The sequence below is a fragment of the Acomys minous genome (genome assembly GCF_964271855.1).
Source record: "Acomys minous genome assembly, chromosome: 13".
NCBI classification, from domain to species: domain Eukaryota; kingdom Metazoa; phylum Chordata; class Mammalia; order Rodentia; family Muridae; genus Acomys; species Acomys minous.
The window spans coordinates 9,461,215-9,476,115 of record NC_140495.1 but is presented as its reverse complement, the minus strand read 5'-3'; the positions used below and the strand labels follow the sequence as shown (position 1 = coordinate 9,476,115).

Here is a 14,901-nt window from a genome sequence, read left to right as displayed (position 1 = left end):
AAGCAAGAAGGAGGGAGGAATGGGAGGATACAAGGGATGGGATAACTATTGAGATGCAATATGAATGAATTTTAAAAAAAGACTAAGTTACAGAGTCAAGGATTATTCCTTCTCTCTCTCTCTCTCTCTCTCTCTCTCTCTCTCTCTCTCTCTCTGTGTGTGTGTAGGTTAGGGGACAAATTTTAGGAGTTGACTCTCTTTTTCCACCAAGTGCAACCCAGGGATTAAATCAGGTTTGCTGTCAAATACCTTTACCTGCTGAACCATCTGACCACCCACTTTACACAGGTCCTAGACATCTGAACGCAGGTCCTCCAGTTTGTATGGCAAGCCTCTCCCTCCCGAGCCATCTAGTTAGCCTTAGGTTTTGAGTCTCCTCCTGTAGCCCAGGCTAGCCTGGAACTGGAGACCACCCTTCTGCCTCAGTCTCTTGGATGTAGGGATCATAGTTGTGAACTGATTCTCCACTTCCTTTCCACATCTGAAGGTTAAAAAAAAAAAAAAAGGCCCTGAGAGGCCACCTAAGATGGCCTGTGGCTATCAACAGGACCACCTCCCCCCCTCCCCGCCCCCCCTTCCTCCTCCCTCCCCACATCTGCAGACAGTGGGGGAAAGCCCTGAGGTCTCTTTGGGACATGTGACCTAGAGTAAGTAACCCGAGAATTAGTTCTTCTTTCATGGAATGAAGTGGTCAAAACCAGTCTGGCTGCCTCCTTCCAGCCCAGGGACACAGGTCACCTCCAGGGTCTTTTGTTCTCATGGGGCTAGGAGGTGTCCCTGGGCACAGGTGCATCCTAGCTAAGGGGATCAAGGAGAGTATGCCCGGTCTCAAAGGGGGGCGATCCAGGGCCGGGGCACATCATGTGCTCTTCGGTTGTAGGAACCACATCCAAGCATAAGGCTCACCCAGGGGCAGGTGGCTGGCAAATGTCTAGTTAGACACAATTCTAGACTAGAGAAGGTAGTGAGGGACAGGGAGCAGGCCTGGCCTTGGCCCCGAGCAGACACTCTGGGGCTGGTGAGAGAGAGAAGGGGAGGGTGTGGAAGACAGAGCTGGCTGACCTGCCGGCAAACCCTTCCCCTCCCACGGCACCAGCTCAGGACTGCAAGCACTCACACAGTCTCAAGTATCAGTAGCCATTTCTTTGCTTTCCTTCTGAGATATTTACTAGTCTTTATTTGGAGATTAAGTCCCATGTAGCCCAAAGAGTCCTGTAGCCCCGCCCTCTCTGAGATTACAGGTGTGCGCCACACTCAGCTCATGTGGTGCTGGGGATTGAACCTAGGGCTTCACGCACGTGAGGCAAACACTCTACCCACTAAGCCACCTGGCCAGCCCCACCTCGCTGGTCGCTCTACCCTTCTCTCCCATTGTGTTGTCACAGCTACTATTATACCAAAGTGCAGGCTATTTCTGAATCCCACACCCGGATGACTCTGCCCTTCCCCAGTGTCCTTGGGGAAACAGGTCACCGAGCTGTCCCAGGGCTACCTGCGTGGTCCTGGACGGTCACAAGCACCTTGCTTGGGCTCACTCTCAGACCCAGATACAAATGCTTTCCAGTGCCAGTGGAGAATCCTCAGCTTTGGATGTGGGGAACCAGTCACAAGCTAACCTGTGTTGAAAAGTAAAAGGAGACCTGTTTCCGGTTGGGCTAGCTTGAGCTGTCGAGGCAGCTCAGAAGGAACAATGGCTGCTGTGTGTGAAAGCCTTGCCCTTTGAAGGAGCCTCAGGCCACAACTCCCCAGGAGGGTGACTTTAAAACTTTCAAGTCATTGAGCCAGGGTGACTTTTGTGTGTATATGTGTGTGTGTGTATCTGTTAGTTGTTGGAAACAAATATAGTACACCAGTATGTCTTTAGAGTTCTGTCTTATAGTGTGTATATGTGGTACCACTTTAAAAGAAATTTATTATTATTTTAAATGAAACAGGGTCTTTCTATACATAGATCAAGATACATAGATTTTGAACTCACTATTGGCTAGCTTGGATTCAAACTTGAGATCTCCTTGCCTCAGTTTCCCAAGTGCTGGACTTGCTAGAGTTATAGGCATGTGCTACCCTATCTATCTGTCTGTCTGAGACAGGGGTGGCCTCATGGATTGCAGGCTGGCCTCAAATGCCACATGCAACTGAAAATGACCTTGAAGTCAGGTGTGGTGGTGCATGCCTGTAATCCCAGCACTCTGGGAGGCAGAGGCAGGCAGACCGCTGTGAGTTCCAGGCCAACCTGGTCTACACAGACGAACCCTGTCTTGAAAAACCAAAAAGAGCCAAACCAAACCAAACCAAAAACATGAACAATAACAAAAAAGAAAACGACCTTGAACTTCTGATCCTCTTTCCTTCACTTCCCTGGCGCTGACGTGTTCGCACGTGACCACACATTAACACCATGACAATTTATGTAGTACTGAGGACTGAACCCAGGCTTTGTGCATGGCAGGCAAGCAGTCCACCAGCTGACGTGGCCACTTCCACTTCCCTATCTAGACTGCCCACCCTCAGTGCACTCTCCTGCCTGAAGACTGTGAGGTCCCCATTGTTTGTCCTATAGATGCCATGTGGTCTGGAGCCAGGACAAAAACCCAAACCCCTAACCCTTCTTGTTTCATTGTATTTGTGTTTCACAGTGGTGCTAGGGTCCAAATAATCTCGAACATGCCAGGCAGGTGCTCTACAGGCCCTGCCATGATCCTTTTTCAGTAGTCATGCACACAGAGCTGTGATGGGCAGATGATGTTGGAAGATGAGGCGCCACTGGTGTTGTGACATGCCTGTTTGCAGGCGACAGAAGCCAGTTTTCCTCGACTCGGTTTGTCTGAGAGCTGGCTTGGTTCCTAGGCCACGCACTGTTCTGCGGTGCCTGGTTTCCCACTCAGGCCTGCCCTACATGAGCAGAGGTGACCCCGAGCCCACAAGAAGACACTCACTAGTCCATCCCGCCTCACAGCCCTGGGCAGGTGCAGCCCCTGGGGCATCCTTACCACTGTGGTCCAGGGCACCTGGGGAATCCTGGTGTAGGTCATAGTGATGTAGACAATCAGGAAGAAGACAGTGAGGACCCAGTAAAAGACAGCTACGAACATGACCCAGCCAAAAGCAGGGACTCGGAAATACTCAGTGCCGGCGATGAGCGTCCATACCAGCAGTCCCAAGACCTGCGAAACAGCAGAGGTGGTGCAAAGAGAGGCGGGAGTGGAGAGAGAGAGAAAGAGAGAGAGAGAGAGAGAGAGAGAGAGAGAGAGAGAGAGAGAGAGAGAGAGGAAAGTCGTTAAAGTGCCCATTACAACTTGTACATGTTGAACACATACCCCCCTGATGAATGCACACCCACAAATGCACATACTCATGTGCGCATATTGCCCCATGCATACATAATTAAAAATAAAAAATTTTGAAAACAAATGCTTTCTTTATAGGAGGCCTCAGATATTCTGCCACAGCAACAGGAAGTAACACATCCAATCCCTAAGCCATGGAGCAGCCAGTGTGCACCCACATCCCAGGAGGGAGCCCCTGAAGCCTCCCCTTTCTTTGTGCTAAACAAAAGTGGTTTGGCCTAGTGGCCTCTCACATTACACCCTGGTTCATTTTAGACAGAGACAAATTAGAAAAGAAAACAGGGATGGCAGCTAGTCCCCTATCTGCCGTGATGCTCTAAATGGCCAATTTGGAGAGCAGGCTTTTTGTCACTCAGTGCATTCTGGGAAATTCTGCAATGAAGCTGCTATATTACAGAGGTCAATCAGAGCTCTGAATACCTACTCACTTCCCCCACTTTTTGTTTTTCGAAACCGGGTTTCTCTGTGTCACCTCGGCTGTGCTGGACTTACTTTGTAGATCAGGCCGGTCTCGAACTCACAGAGATCCGCCTGCCTCTGCTTCCCCAAATGCTGGGATTACAGGCGTGTGCCACTACATCTGGTTTCTGAGTACCTACTCTGATCCATGAGTGGTGCTGGGCACTTAGGTCACAGATGTGAGAGAGGTACCTCGTCATTGAACCTGAGGGTTTAACCATGTTGTTTGTGTGTTAGCCACAGTATTCAGGTCTGTTTCAACACAGTTGACCAGCAATGGCTGTGACTATATACAGCTCATGGCCCTGTATCAGATGATGATGATTGATGATGGTGATGACTCTGTGTGTGTGTGTGTGTGTGTGTGTGTGTGTGTGTGTGTTGTGTGTGTAAAGGCACGAGGTCAGTTCTAGGTGTTGTTCCTTAGGAGCTATCCACCCGGGCGGGACCCAGGGTTAGTCACTTCTGGCGGGCTGTCGGACCTCTTGTCTCTGCCCCCCACAAACTGAGATTATAAGCACATACCACTATGTCAAGATTTTTATGTGGATGCTGGGGATTGAACTCAGGTCCTCATGCTTGCTGGGCAAGTACTTTACTAATCGAGCCAAGACTCCAGCTCACGTGACCCATTTTATTTTATTTTATTTTATTTTTTTATTTTTTTGGTTTTACGAGACAGGGTTTCTCTGTGTAGCCTTGGCCGTCCTGGACTCACTTTGTAGACCAGGCTGGCCTCGAACTCACAACGATCCGCCTGCCTCTGCCTCCCGAGTGCTGGGATTAAAGGCGTGCGCCACCACGCCCGGCACGTGACCCATTTTATGCAGCTGACTAACACAGCTGTGCTCTTTCCTTGCCTGTTGCCTGTGGTTGCATGCTTTTAAAGGAGGCAGTGGTCTCCTGGATGAAGTCTAAAATATTCACCCTCACGGAAAACATCTGCCAGTCCCTGATTGACACCCCACATGCTATGCGTCAGAAAACAGCGTACACACACACACACACACACACACACACACACACACACACACACACACACTCAGGTTATTAATACATAACGCTGGAGACAGTGGGAGAAAAGTGCATCTCCTTTTCGAACCATATTGACTCCAACCTGCTGCCCCCCACATCTGCTTAGTTCTTTCAGAGTCAGGGACTCACTCTTCCAGGCCCGCCCCCGCCCCCGCCCCCTCTGTTGCCTCTCAGGGTCTGTTCAGGAAACATGGCGACCGTCCCCATTTTTCCACTAGGGGGCACCTACACACTGTTGATGGATGGCCAGCCCAGCCCAGAGTTGGCTGGCTGCCTGGCTGCTTCTTTGAGGAAGGAGTGACAAGGACTTGATTCTCACTTCACAGTGAGAACAGTTAGTACCAGGGTGGACGTTGCCATGTCCCACAGATGGAAGATGAACTGATACAAAGATGTGGAAGGCTGGTTTAGCCCCCATGTCCTTGACCTCTGTGATTCTTGCAGAGATGTCGCTGGGCTACAGGAGAGCCTTGGGACACACCCACCAGAGAACGCATCCAGGGGCCTCAGGCCCTGGTGCCATCTCTAATGGGGCACATGGCCTCTCAGTTCCTGATCTTGGAAATGAGGGGCTATAGAGGTGTGGGATTTAGGGGTCTGGTCCTAGGTGGAGGGTATTCAAATTGTCTGGTGAGGGCAGATTTCCAACCACATGGCTCTTGTTCCTACTCTGAGGGTGTCATGAGGGTGTCTGTCTCCCTCACGCACTCCAGCCCTTCCACTGTGGAGTCCCTCAGGTGACCCGGACCAGAACGAAGCTCTCAGGCAAGGAGGTGCTAAGAACTTGAGACTTAAGTTATTATGGCATGTTTATGATCAACCAAAGACCTACGCGGAAGCCATACCACAGGACCCCCTGTTATTCCCAGCAGGCAGTGCGATGGGAAATCTGCAAACGTCTACAGTAGGCAGCACCTGTGACCTGTCACCACAGACCGTTGTCTTAGAGTCATCTGATCTCTGAAAATAACGCCCACAGACTCCCTGGCTCCCTAAACCTGGCTCTTGCACGTGGTCTGTTGTCTGTGCTGATCTTGGGTGAGTAGTGACACCAAAGAAACTGTCACCAGTGTGCCAAAGTCCCACAAGACTTCAGAGATTAGTGACCTCGTGTTTACTCCCTCCAGCAAACACGACCAAATAAATGCTTTGCACAATCTGCATGTCGGCAGTAAGGGCTCTCGGAGTCTGGCCAGGGCCCGTGCCTGTAATTAGCACCACGATGCTCAAGTATGAAGTTCTGCGTGAGAAGTTGGCGCCCTCTTTCTGGTCACGGCTGTGTGGTGAATGCCTTTGGCTTTGAGTCCCGTACAGTCTCTGTTCAGTCATGCATTTTGCTAAGGCAGGCAGTGTGTAGAGTGCACTGAGGAGGAGGAGGAGGAGTGGCCAGGTTTCTTTTTTTTTTTTAATGGTTTATTTAATTATTTTTTATACAATGTTCTGCCTGCATGTACACCTGCACACCAGAAGAGGGTATTAGATTGCATTATAGATGGTTGTGAGCCACCATGTGGTTGCTGGGAATTGAACTCAGGACCTTTGGAAGAGCAGACAGTGCTCTTAACCTTTGAGCCATCTCTCTAGCCCGAGTGGCCAGGTTTCAAGGCAATTTTATTTACAAACAAGGCCAGGCTGGAATTGGCTGGCCGACTGCAATTAGCCAAGTTCTCCAAGAAAGAGGGTGGTCCAGCGCCAGCTAAGAACACAGACATGCAGGATCCATCTAGACCTGCCACTCAGCAGTGCTGAGAAGAGGCAGGGCAAAGGTCACAGCCCCATCCTCAGGCAGCTCCAGGGACTAGCCCGGCATCCCCTCCCTCCCTCCCTCCCTCTTTTTTTCCTTTCTCCTTTCCTACTATGTGTTCTGTGCACCAGTGGCTTAAGTGTGGTCTTAGATGCTATCTTTGGTAGGATTTCTATAGCTACAGTGAAACACTATGACTGGAAAGCAAGCTGGAGAGGAAAGGGTTATTTATTGGACATACACTTCCACTGTAGCCCATCACTGAATGAAGTCAGGACAGGAACTCAAACAGGGCAGGAACCTGGAGGCAGGAGCTGGTGCAGAGGCCATGGAGGAGTGCTGCTTACTGGCTTGCTAAGCCTGTTTGCTTAGAGAACCCAGGACCACCAGCCCAGGGATGGAACCACCCACAATGGACTGGGTCTTCCATTAACCACTAATTAAGAAAATGTTCTACAGAAGCTGGGCGTGGTGGCGCATGCCTGCAATCCCAGCACTCGGGAGGCAGAGGCAAGAGGATCTCTGTGAGTTCAAGGCCAGCCTGGTCTACAAAGCAACTTCCAGGACAGCCAGGGCTATTACACAAAGAAACCCTACCTCGAAAACCAAAACCAAACCAAAATAACAACAACAACTGCTCTTTAGGCTTGCTCACAGCCCCATCTTATGGAGACATTTTCTCAACGGAGGTTTCCTTTCTCAGATGACTTTAGCTTGTGCCATGCTAACATAAACCTAGACCAGGACAGCCAAGGCTACACAGAGAAACCTCACGTGAACAATGGACTTCTAAGTCTATGTTTAGCCTTTTCTCCCTCCCTCAAAGAGGTTATCAAATGGCTTCTAATTAAAACTTACTTGCACGGCCATAGGGGAGAGACAGAGTCTCAAGAGAACACACAGAATTCGCCTGGGTGTTTAATCGCTTTCTGATCTTGTCTCCATGCACGCTTTAATGTCTTTCCCTAGATTTCGCCCACATCCAGCCAATCTATGAAAAGCTGCGTCAATTCATTCCTCTGGCTGCCGTGTGAGGGTCAGGAAGGTCAGCAGACACCACGACAGCCTCGGCCCCGCACCAGGCCAAGGCAAACATGGAATACAATGCAGTCTCCTTTCCTTGACAGTGCGTGGGGTTGCCCGGGAGATGGGGCAAACAGAGAACTAATGCAGCTGCGCAGTCTGCAGGGGTCAAGGAAGCCGACTCACGGGAAGGCGTGCTGATATCCACGTAAGGGAGGCAGGGAAGGTTCTGAGGGGGGTGTCTGCATCCCGGGCGCCCACCTTGAGGATATCGGCAACAGCTGGACTGGCGCTTCGAGACAAGTCGTTAGACAATGGTTGGGCAGCTCTGTGAAGGGGTTCAGGGGTTACTCACTGAGCACTCAGAGATGGCAGTTAGGAGTTCTTTTGTTTTGTTTTTTAATTATCTTGGCTGCAGCATGTTCTAGTGGGCACATATTCAAACTCTCCTGGCAGGCCAGGCATTGTGGTACACACCTTCTTATCCCAGCTCTTGGGAGACAGAGGCAGGTAGAACGCTGAGTTTAAGGCTAGCCTAGTCTACACAGCGAATTCCAGGCCACCAGACCTTGTCTCAACAACCAACAACCAAAACACCAACCAACCCAAAACAAGCCAAAGAAGTAAAAAAAATCCCCACAAAATCAAACAGTAAACCAGCTGTAAAACCAAACAAGCGGGCTGGGCATGGTGGTGCACCCCTTTCAATCCCAGCACTCGGGAGGCAGAGGCAGGCGGATCGCTGTGAGTTCAAGGCCAACCTGGTCTACAAAAGTGAGTCCAGGACAGTCAAGGCTACACAGAGAAACTCTGTCTCAAAAAACCAAAACCAAACAAGCCCTCCAAAACCAAACAAAAACCTCAAGGCCACTATACTCCTTGGCAGTGTCCGGGGTGGGGAAGGACATTCACTCATGGCATTAAACAGAAATGTCACTGGAAGGATGTGTTTCCATATGACATGGTCTCAGAGGCCAGAGGATGGCCCTGCCAGCCATTCTGAGCTAGCCAGGTTAAAGTCTTGTCAGGCAACCCATGCTGGCTTCCTGCAAGTGAGAGGGTCCACATCTGTCTGCTTGGTGGCTGCACTGGTTTGTTTTATGCCAACTTGACACAAGCTGGAGCCATCTCAGGAGGGAATCTCAAATGAGAAAGTGACTACATACCAACAGGGTGCAGGCAAGTCCGTAGGCCATTTTCGTAATTAGTAATTGCTGTGAAAGAACCCAGTGGGATGGCGGGTGAGGCTGGTGGTCCTAGATGCTATAAGAAATCAGGCTGAGGGCTGGAGAGGTGGCTCAGATGTTAGGAGCGCTGCCAGCTCTTCCAAAGGTCCTGAGTTCAATTCCCAGCAATCACGTGGTAGCTGACAAGCATCTATAATGAGATCTGGTGCCCTCTTCTGGCCTACAGGCATGCATACAGGCAAAAGAAAAGAAAGCAGGCTGAGCAAGCCATGAGGAGCAAGCCAGCAAGCAGCACCCCTCCACGGCCTCTGCATCAGCTCCTGCCTCCAGGCTCTTCCCTGGTTTGAGTTCCTGTCTTAGCTTCCCCCTGTGGACCGTGATTCAGGATACCTAAGCCAAAAAAGCCTTTCCTCCTCAAGTTGCTTTTGGTCATGATTTTTCATCACAGCCAGAGGGCCTACAAATGGTCAAGCTGGCATTTCAGCCAGACGCTCACTCCTGGGGAGCCCATCAGTGACAAGAAGGACTATCTCTGGGGTGGCAGTGTGCCAGAAGACAGAAGTGCATCAGTGCTACTCAAAGATTCTGGGGTGAGCTGGGAGACTGCTTAGTTAAGTACTAATGAGGGGAGATAACAAAGTACTTCCATAGTCGAACCCATACATAGTGACTCCCTGTCTTGGGGGGAAAAAAGGAAAAGAAAAAGAAAAGAAAGAAAGAAAAAAGTCAAATCCAGAAATACTATAGGAGAAAAGATAGTTCACAGGGATATAAAAAAAGAAACTTCAAAAAAAAAAATTTTTTTTTAACTTGGGCAGCCTCTGGCTCCCTTCTCAGACCCGTAGGGAGACAATGAGTTCCCTAGGAGGCCTGTGATATTTCAGATGAGAAGCCCTATAAGCCCAGGCGTGCAGAACCAGCCGTGTTAATTTAGATACCCACGGTGACATTTGCCTTCCATTAGTGTTTTTTTTTTTAAAAGGTCCCCTCCTCTATTTCAGAAACAGGTGAGGTGGCTTTTGTCTGAAGAACAGAGGATTATGGGGGGATTTCAAAGCCAGCCAATAACAATGCATCCATTATTCAGCATCCCCAAGGTACTCTTTGGTCTGCTTCACGATTTAAACAGACTGTAATGACCCACCAGGGTGGTCACACATCAGTGTCCCCGTGAAGGTTGGGAGAACACTGCTGCCAAGTGAGCTAAACATGTAGACACTCCACAGAAGTGGGGCGGCTCTGCAACCCCCCAATGTGCCACTTCGGCACTTTGACCCCTGTTGAGTTCTCCTCTGACCTCCACACATGTGTACGTACACACACACACACACACACACACACACACACACACACACGTACTTGCAATGGCCCTACCTACTTCCACAACTTCCTGGGACCAACATACACTGAAGTCAGCACATTCTTTTCTCTCTCAACACACACACACACACACACACACACACACACACACACACACGCACACGCACACGCACACGCACCCTCTCTGCTGGTTGTGTGTTCTCGCCTCTCTTCCCACATAGTTTTCTCTATTCAGCACAAGCTGGCATGCGACCTCTCCCAGGTCCCGAGGTTGTTTGAACAGCATCTCTTGTTTCCCTGGGAACTGTGCTGGTCCAGTTGTTTCAGCAGTAAGAAAAAACCCCCGGCTTGGGTGTTATTTTTAAACCCTGCTTGTTGAGTTATGTCAATAGAAGGACCTGTCATTAGCTGATACGAGCAGTCAGTCACCCACATGGGAAAACTCCAGGAAAGGAAAGCCTTTGGCATTGGGCCAAGGAGCACACAAAACGCTTTGCCCCGCATGTCAAATGAGGGGTGGGGCGGGGCAGATATTATCTGCCAGAGAACAGCTGTCATCCAAGTGAGGAACCGGAAGCAGATCACAGGGTCAGGGATAGTCACTAGCATGGGAGGACTGGAGAGGCAGCGTGCATGGAAGCCACTGGGAACAAAAATACAAGTGCATGCCAATGAGGACATGGGGGTGGATTTTGAGGAAGTGTCTGTAAATTGAATCCTACCCACAAGCTCTGCTTGGGGCTGGGGAGAAGGCGCAGCTGTTAAGAGTGCTGGCTGCTCTTACTGAGGGCCCAGGCTTGACTCTCAGCACCTACAGGGCAGCTAACAACTGTCTGTAACTTTATCTAAGGCATCTGATGCTCTCTGCTGGCTTCCAGGGGCACTGCACACATGTGATGCACAGATATACCTGCAGTCAAAACACTCATGCAGGTAAAAATAAAACAAAACAATTAAAATCCCTTTAACTGCAGCACTCAGAAAGCAGAGGGGGGAGGGGGAGGGGGCAAAGGGCATCTCTAGACCTTGGTGGACACTTTAAGACAAACATGCTCCAGTCTGAAACAGTGGTGGGGCAACACCACTTCCCTGGGCCAGCTTTTCAGTGATCCCAAACAACACACGACAACGAATCAATACAGCGTAATTACAACATTTCATATAATTGGAACCATGTAACGCGTGACCTTTTGTGTTTGGATCTTTGGCACCCAGGTTCAGCCATGTTGTGGCATGCACTGATGTTTGATTCCTATGTGCACACAATGTAGAGGCCGGCTGGGTGTCTTCCTCCACCACTCTCTCTAAATTATCCATCCCTCTGACACGAGGTCTCTCGCTGAATCTGAATCTCACAAACTTCCAGGATCCAACCCTACCGCTGGTTTCCAGTTTCAAAGGGCAGAGGTGTTCCTGTTCTCCCTCCCCTGTAAGCCGCAGAAGGACGCAGCTTTCAAGGTTAATTTTTTTTTACTGGTGATAACCTTCTAGTGCTTTTTATGCTAAGTATCCTGGCATCAACTGACAACCAACTCTACGGGCCCCCTTCTCAGCAGCACTAGTTGGTAAAACCATCTATTTCATTGCTTAAAACAAAAACAAAAACAAAAACAAAAAAAAAACCAAAACTCAAACTCAAACCCTCATTAGCCTTTTAAATATAACACGGAACTGGGAAGCTAGAGATAAAATCGTTAGCTACAAATTCACAGGATAAAATCCCGTGACTTTCAGTTAAGAAAGGACTCCGGCACTAAGGAGAGCAAGATGAAGCAATGGCGGAAGTGGAGACGCTTCAAGTCTCAGTGGGAAGGCATAGTGACTTCCCCTGAGGAGGTGGGGGGGGGGAGGGGAGCAAAGGGGTTGGGGGGCATGGGAGGTCATCAGGCTTGGTGGCAAGGGCTTTTCCTGTGAGCCCTCTCCAGCTCAGTATGAAGACCATTTCTAAGAACATCCAAAGCATCCTATCTTCTGACTGCTCCTTAGCATCCCCGACAGGTGTAGCATCCCCGACAGGCCAGCGCCTCTCTCCTGGCTTCCTGTTGGGGATCAGGTTCCCATCTCCAGCCACTGCCAACAGCTCTGCAAAACGCCACCATATGTGGCTAAGCTCTCTTGCCTGTATCCAGGTTCCCCTTGGGGCCAGTTTACACAGAAGTGGCAAGTAGATCATCATAACTGTATTTTATGTTCCTGGTGAGCATTAACTGACAAGAAGCAAACTTAAAGTCCAAGGGGGTGGATGGCATGCAAGTCTGATAAGCTCAGTGTGGATCCCCCGAGCCGGTGTAAAAGAAGGGGAGATGGGAGGCAAAGGCAAGGGCGTCTTCTGAAGCTCACAGGCCAGCTGGCTTAGGACAAGAATGGTGAACAGGGGAGACCAAGTGGTAGGCGAGGACTGATACTTGAGGTACCCTCAGCGATCCCCTGCCTCAGCCTTCTGAGAAAGCATCCTGTGGGTTTTCTCTGCATGCCTCTGATCACCTTCCAAGCTCCGAGAAAGCTGCCACCTGTCAAGGCTGGTGCCACCTCAGGAAACACAGGGCAGCTGAGAAAGTCCAAGGTAAGAAAGTTTACCGAGTCAGTGGGTGGACCAAGCAAGGTGACTCACAGAGGGCCCTGAGTTACATGATATTAGGGTTCAGCCATCTTTCTTTTGCAATTTCCCAGCGGGTACCAGGGTATTTCAAGGAAAGTGAATTTCTTAAAATAGCCCTCATTCATTAAAAACATTAGATAAATAAAGAGATATTTGATGCACGTGCCTGTGTGTGCATGTTTGTGCGTGCCTGGGCCATATTCTAAGCTGGCCTTCAGCTCACTATCTTGCTAAGGATGACCTTGAGCTGTGATGCCATCCCTCTACCTTCCTGGTGCTGGGGTCACAGGTGTGCACCTCCACATCTGGTTTGTACAACACTAGTTCATCGAATCCAGTACATCATGCGTGTTACTTGAGCAGTCTACCAATGGGGCTATACCCCAGGCCCACAAAAACCATTGTTAACCTGTAGGCTATATAAAAACATGCAAGTGAGCTTGTGGCAGGCCCCAGTGCCAGTCTCTATAGTGGCCCTGAGTAGCCTATGGGCCAGTCTTGACTTAGTATGTGTACTCTCGGTTCTGGCTCTTCTGACCCAGCAGAGCCGTCTGACACCCTCCCGGCGGTATGGTTTGATGCTCTGCACTCCGCACCTGTCCATTAAATGGCTGAGCCGCCACTGTTTACTCATCTACTTGTTCATAGATAAGCTCCACTGTTTACATTTCTTTATCATAATCTTGATAATTAAAAGAGAAAATAGGGTCTAGCTGGGTCTGGCAGTGCTGGCCTGCCATCTCAGTTACTCAGGAGGTCTAAACAGGAGGATCAAGGGTTTGGGGCCTATCTGGGATACAAAGTAAATAAATTCATGGCCAACTTGAGTGAGTTAGGGAGACTCTGTCGCAACTTAAAAAGTAAAAGAAGGGGCTGGAGAGATGGCTCATGGGCTAGGAGCCCTGGCTGCTCTTCCAGACGTCCCGGATTCCGATTCTTAGCACCCATACTGAGGCTTACGACCACCTGGAACTCCATTCCAGGGTCTCCGACGCCCTCCTCGACCTCTGAGGGAATCAGGCGTGCAAGCAAACATTTATACACATTTTAAAAAAGTAAACAGGAAGCCAGGAGGCCAGTTGGTAGAACACTTGCCTAGCGTGCATGAAGGCCTGGGTTTGGTTCCCCAGCACTACCTTGGCCATCACCTGCACATGGCACACATGCAGGCACTCATACATAAACACAGAACAAAACATGGCGGTGCATGCCTTTCGCAGTCAGTTCTATATGAGTGCCAGGCCAGCCACAGCTACATAGTGAGACCCTGTCTCAGATAGATAGATAGATAGATAGATAGATAGATAGATAGATAATACATACATACATACACACATACATACACACACATACATACATACATACATGTCAGATAGATTGCCAAAATTTTAAAAAAGGTGCTATACAAAGCTATCCTTCAAAGACACCTTTGTGGAAACATTTACCACATTTGAAATAAATAACATTTGAGATTATGAAATGTCATCATCTTCTACCTATATTAGTCAGGGGGGATTTAGACAGTCAACATTTATCGTCCTCGGGGTGACGGTTTTTATCCACTAGCCCAAAACCAGCGTGTGGATTCTTTGCTTTGTGGGGAAAGATTAAACATACCATTCACTTCAATTTTCATGTGCAAGCAGAATGCTTCTTTTCTCATATGCTTCCTTGAAGCCCGTTATTTACCAAGTTTCAATCTGTCTGCTTGAGTCAATGGTACGAGCTGCTGACTTTTCTCTACTCTGCGGAGACCGTATCTAGCGAGCTGCTGAGTGAAGCTGCCCTCCCCCTCCCTGTACTGTTAACTGCAGCCTGGAAGCCAGCCTGTAACCAAGCCAAAGGAATCCTTCCTCCTTATCCCATGGGTGCCACCGGGCAAACACCAGGGACCATATAACCCCATGCAGACCTTCAGAAATTGTTTCTGGCTACCGACTCCAGACAAATATTTGCCTTGGAGAGACAGAAGCAAACTAGCTTCCTTTGTTCGTGTGTGTGTGTGTGTGAGAGAGAGAGAGAGATAGAGATAGAGAGAGAGAGAGAGAGAGAGAGAGAGAGAGAGAGAGAGAGAGAGAGAGAGAACAACAATCTAGTAAACATAGACCGTGGGGGAAATGCTGTAAAGTCATTTAGGAGGGCAGTGGAGAGAGCCCAGCAGCTAGAGTTCTTGCCTGGCAAAAGACC

General features: G+C 49.4%; 1 protein-coding gene across 1 annotated transcript in view; it reads right to left on the bottom strand.

The window, feature by feature from the left end:
- The window catches only part of CMTM8 (CKLF like MARVEL transmembrane domain containing 8), a 43,872-nt gene that overhangs the window by 4,456 nt on the left and 24,515 nt on the right, over positions 1 to 14,901 (bottom strand). The window contains exon 2 of the mRNA XM_084754551.1: positions 2,991 to 3,164. Within this exon, the coding sequence (XP_084610677.1) occupies positions 2,991 to 3,164 (174 nt within the window). The remainder of the gene's footprint in view (positions 1 to 2,990; positions 3,165 to 14,901) is intronic.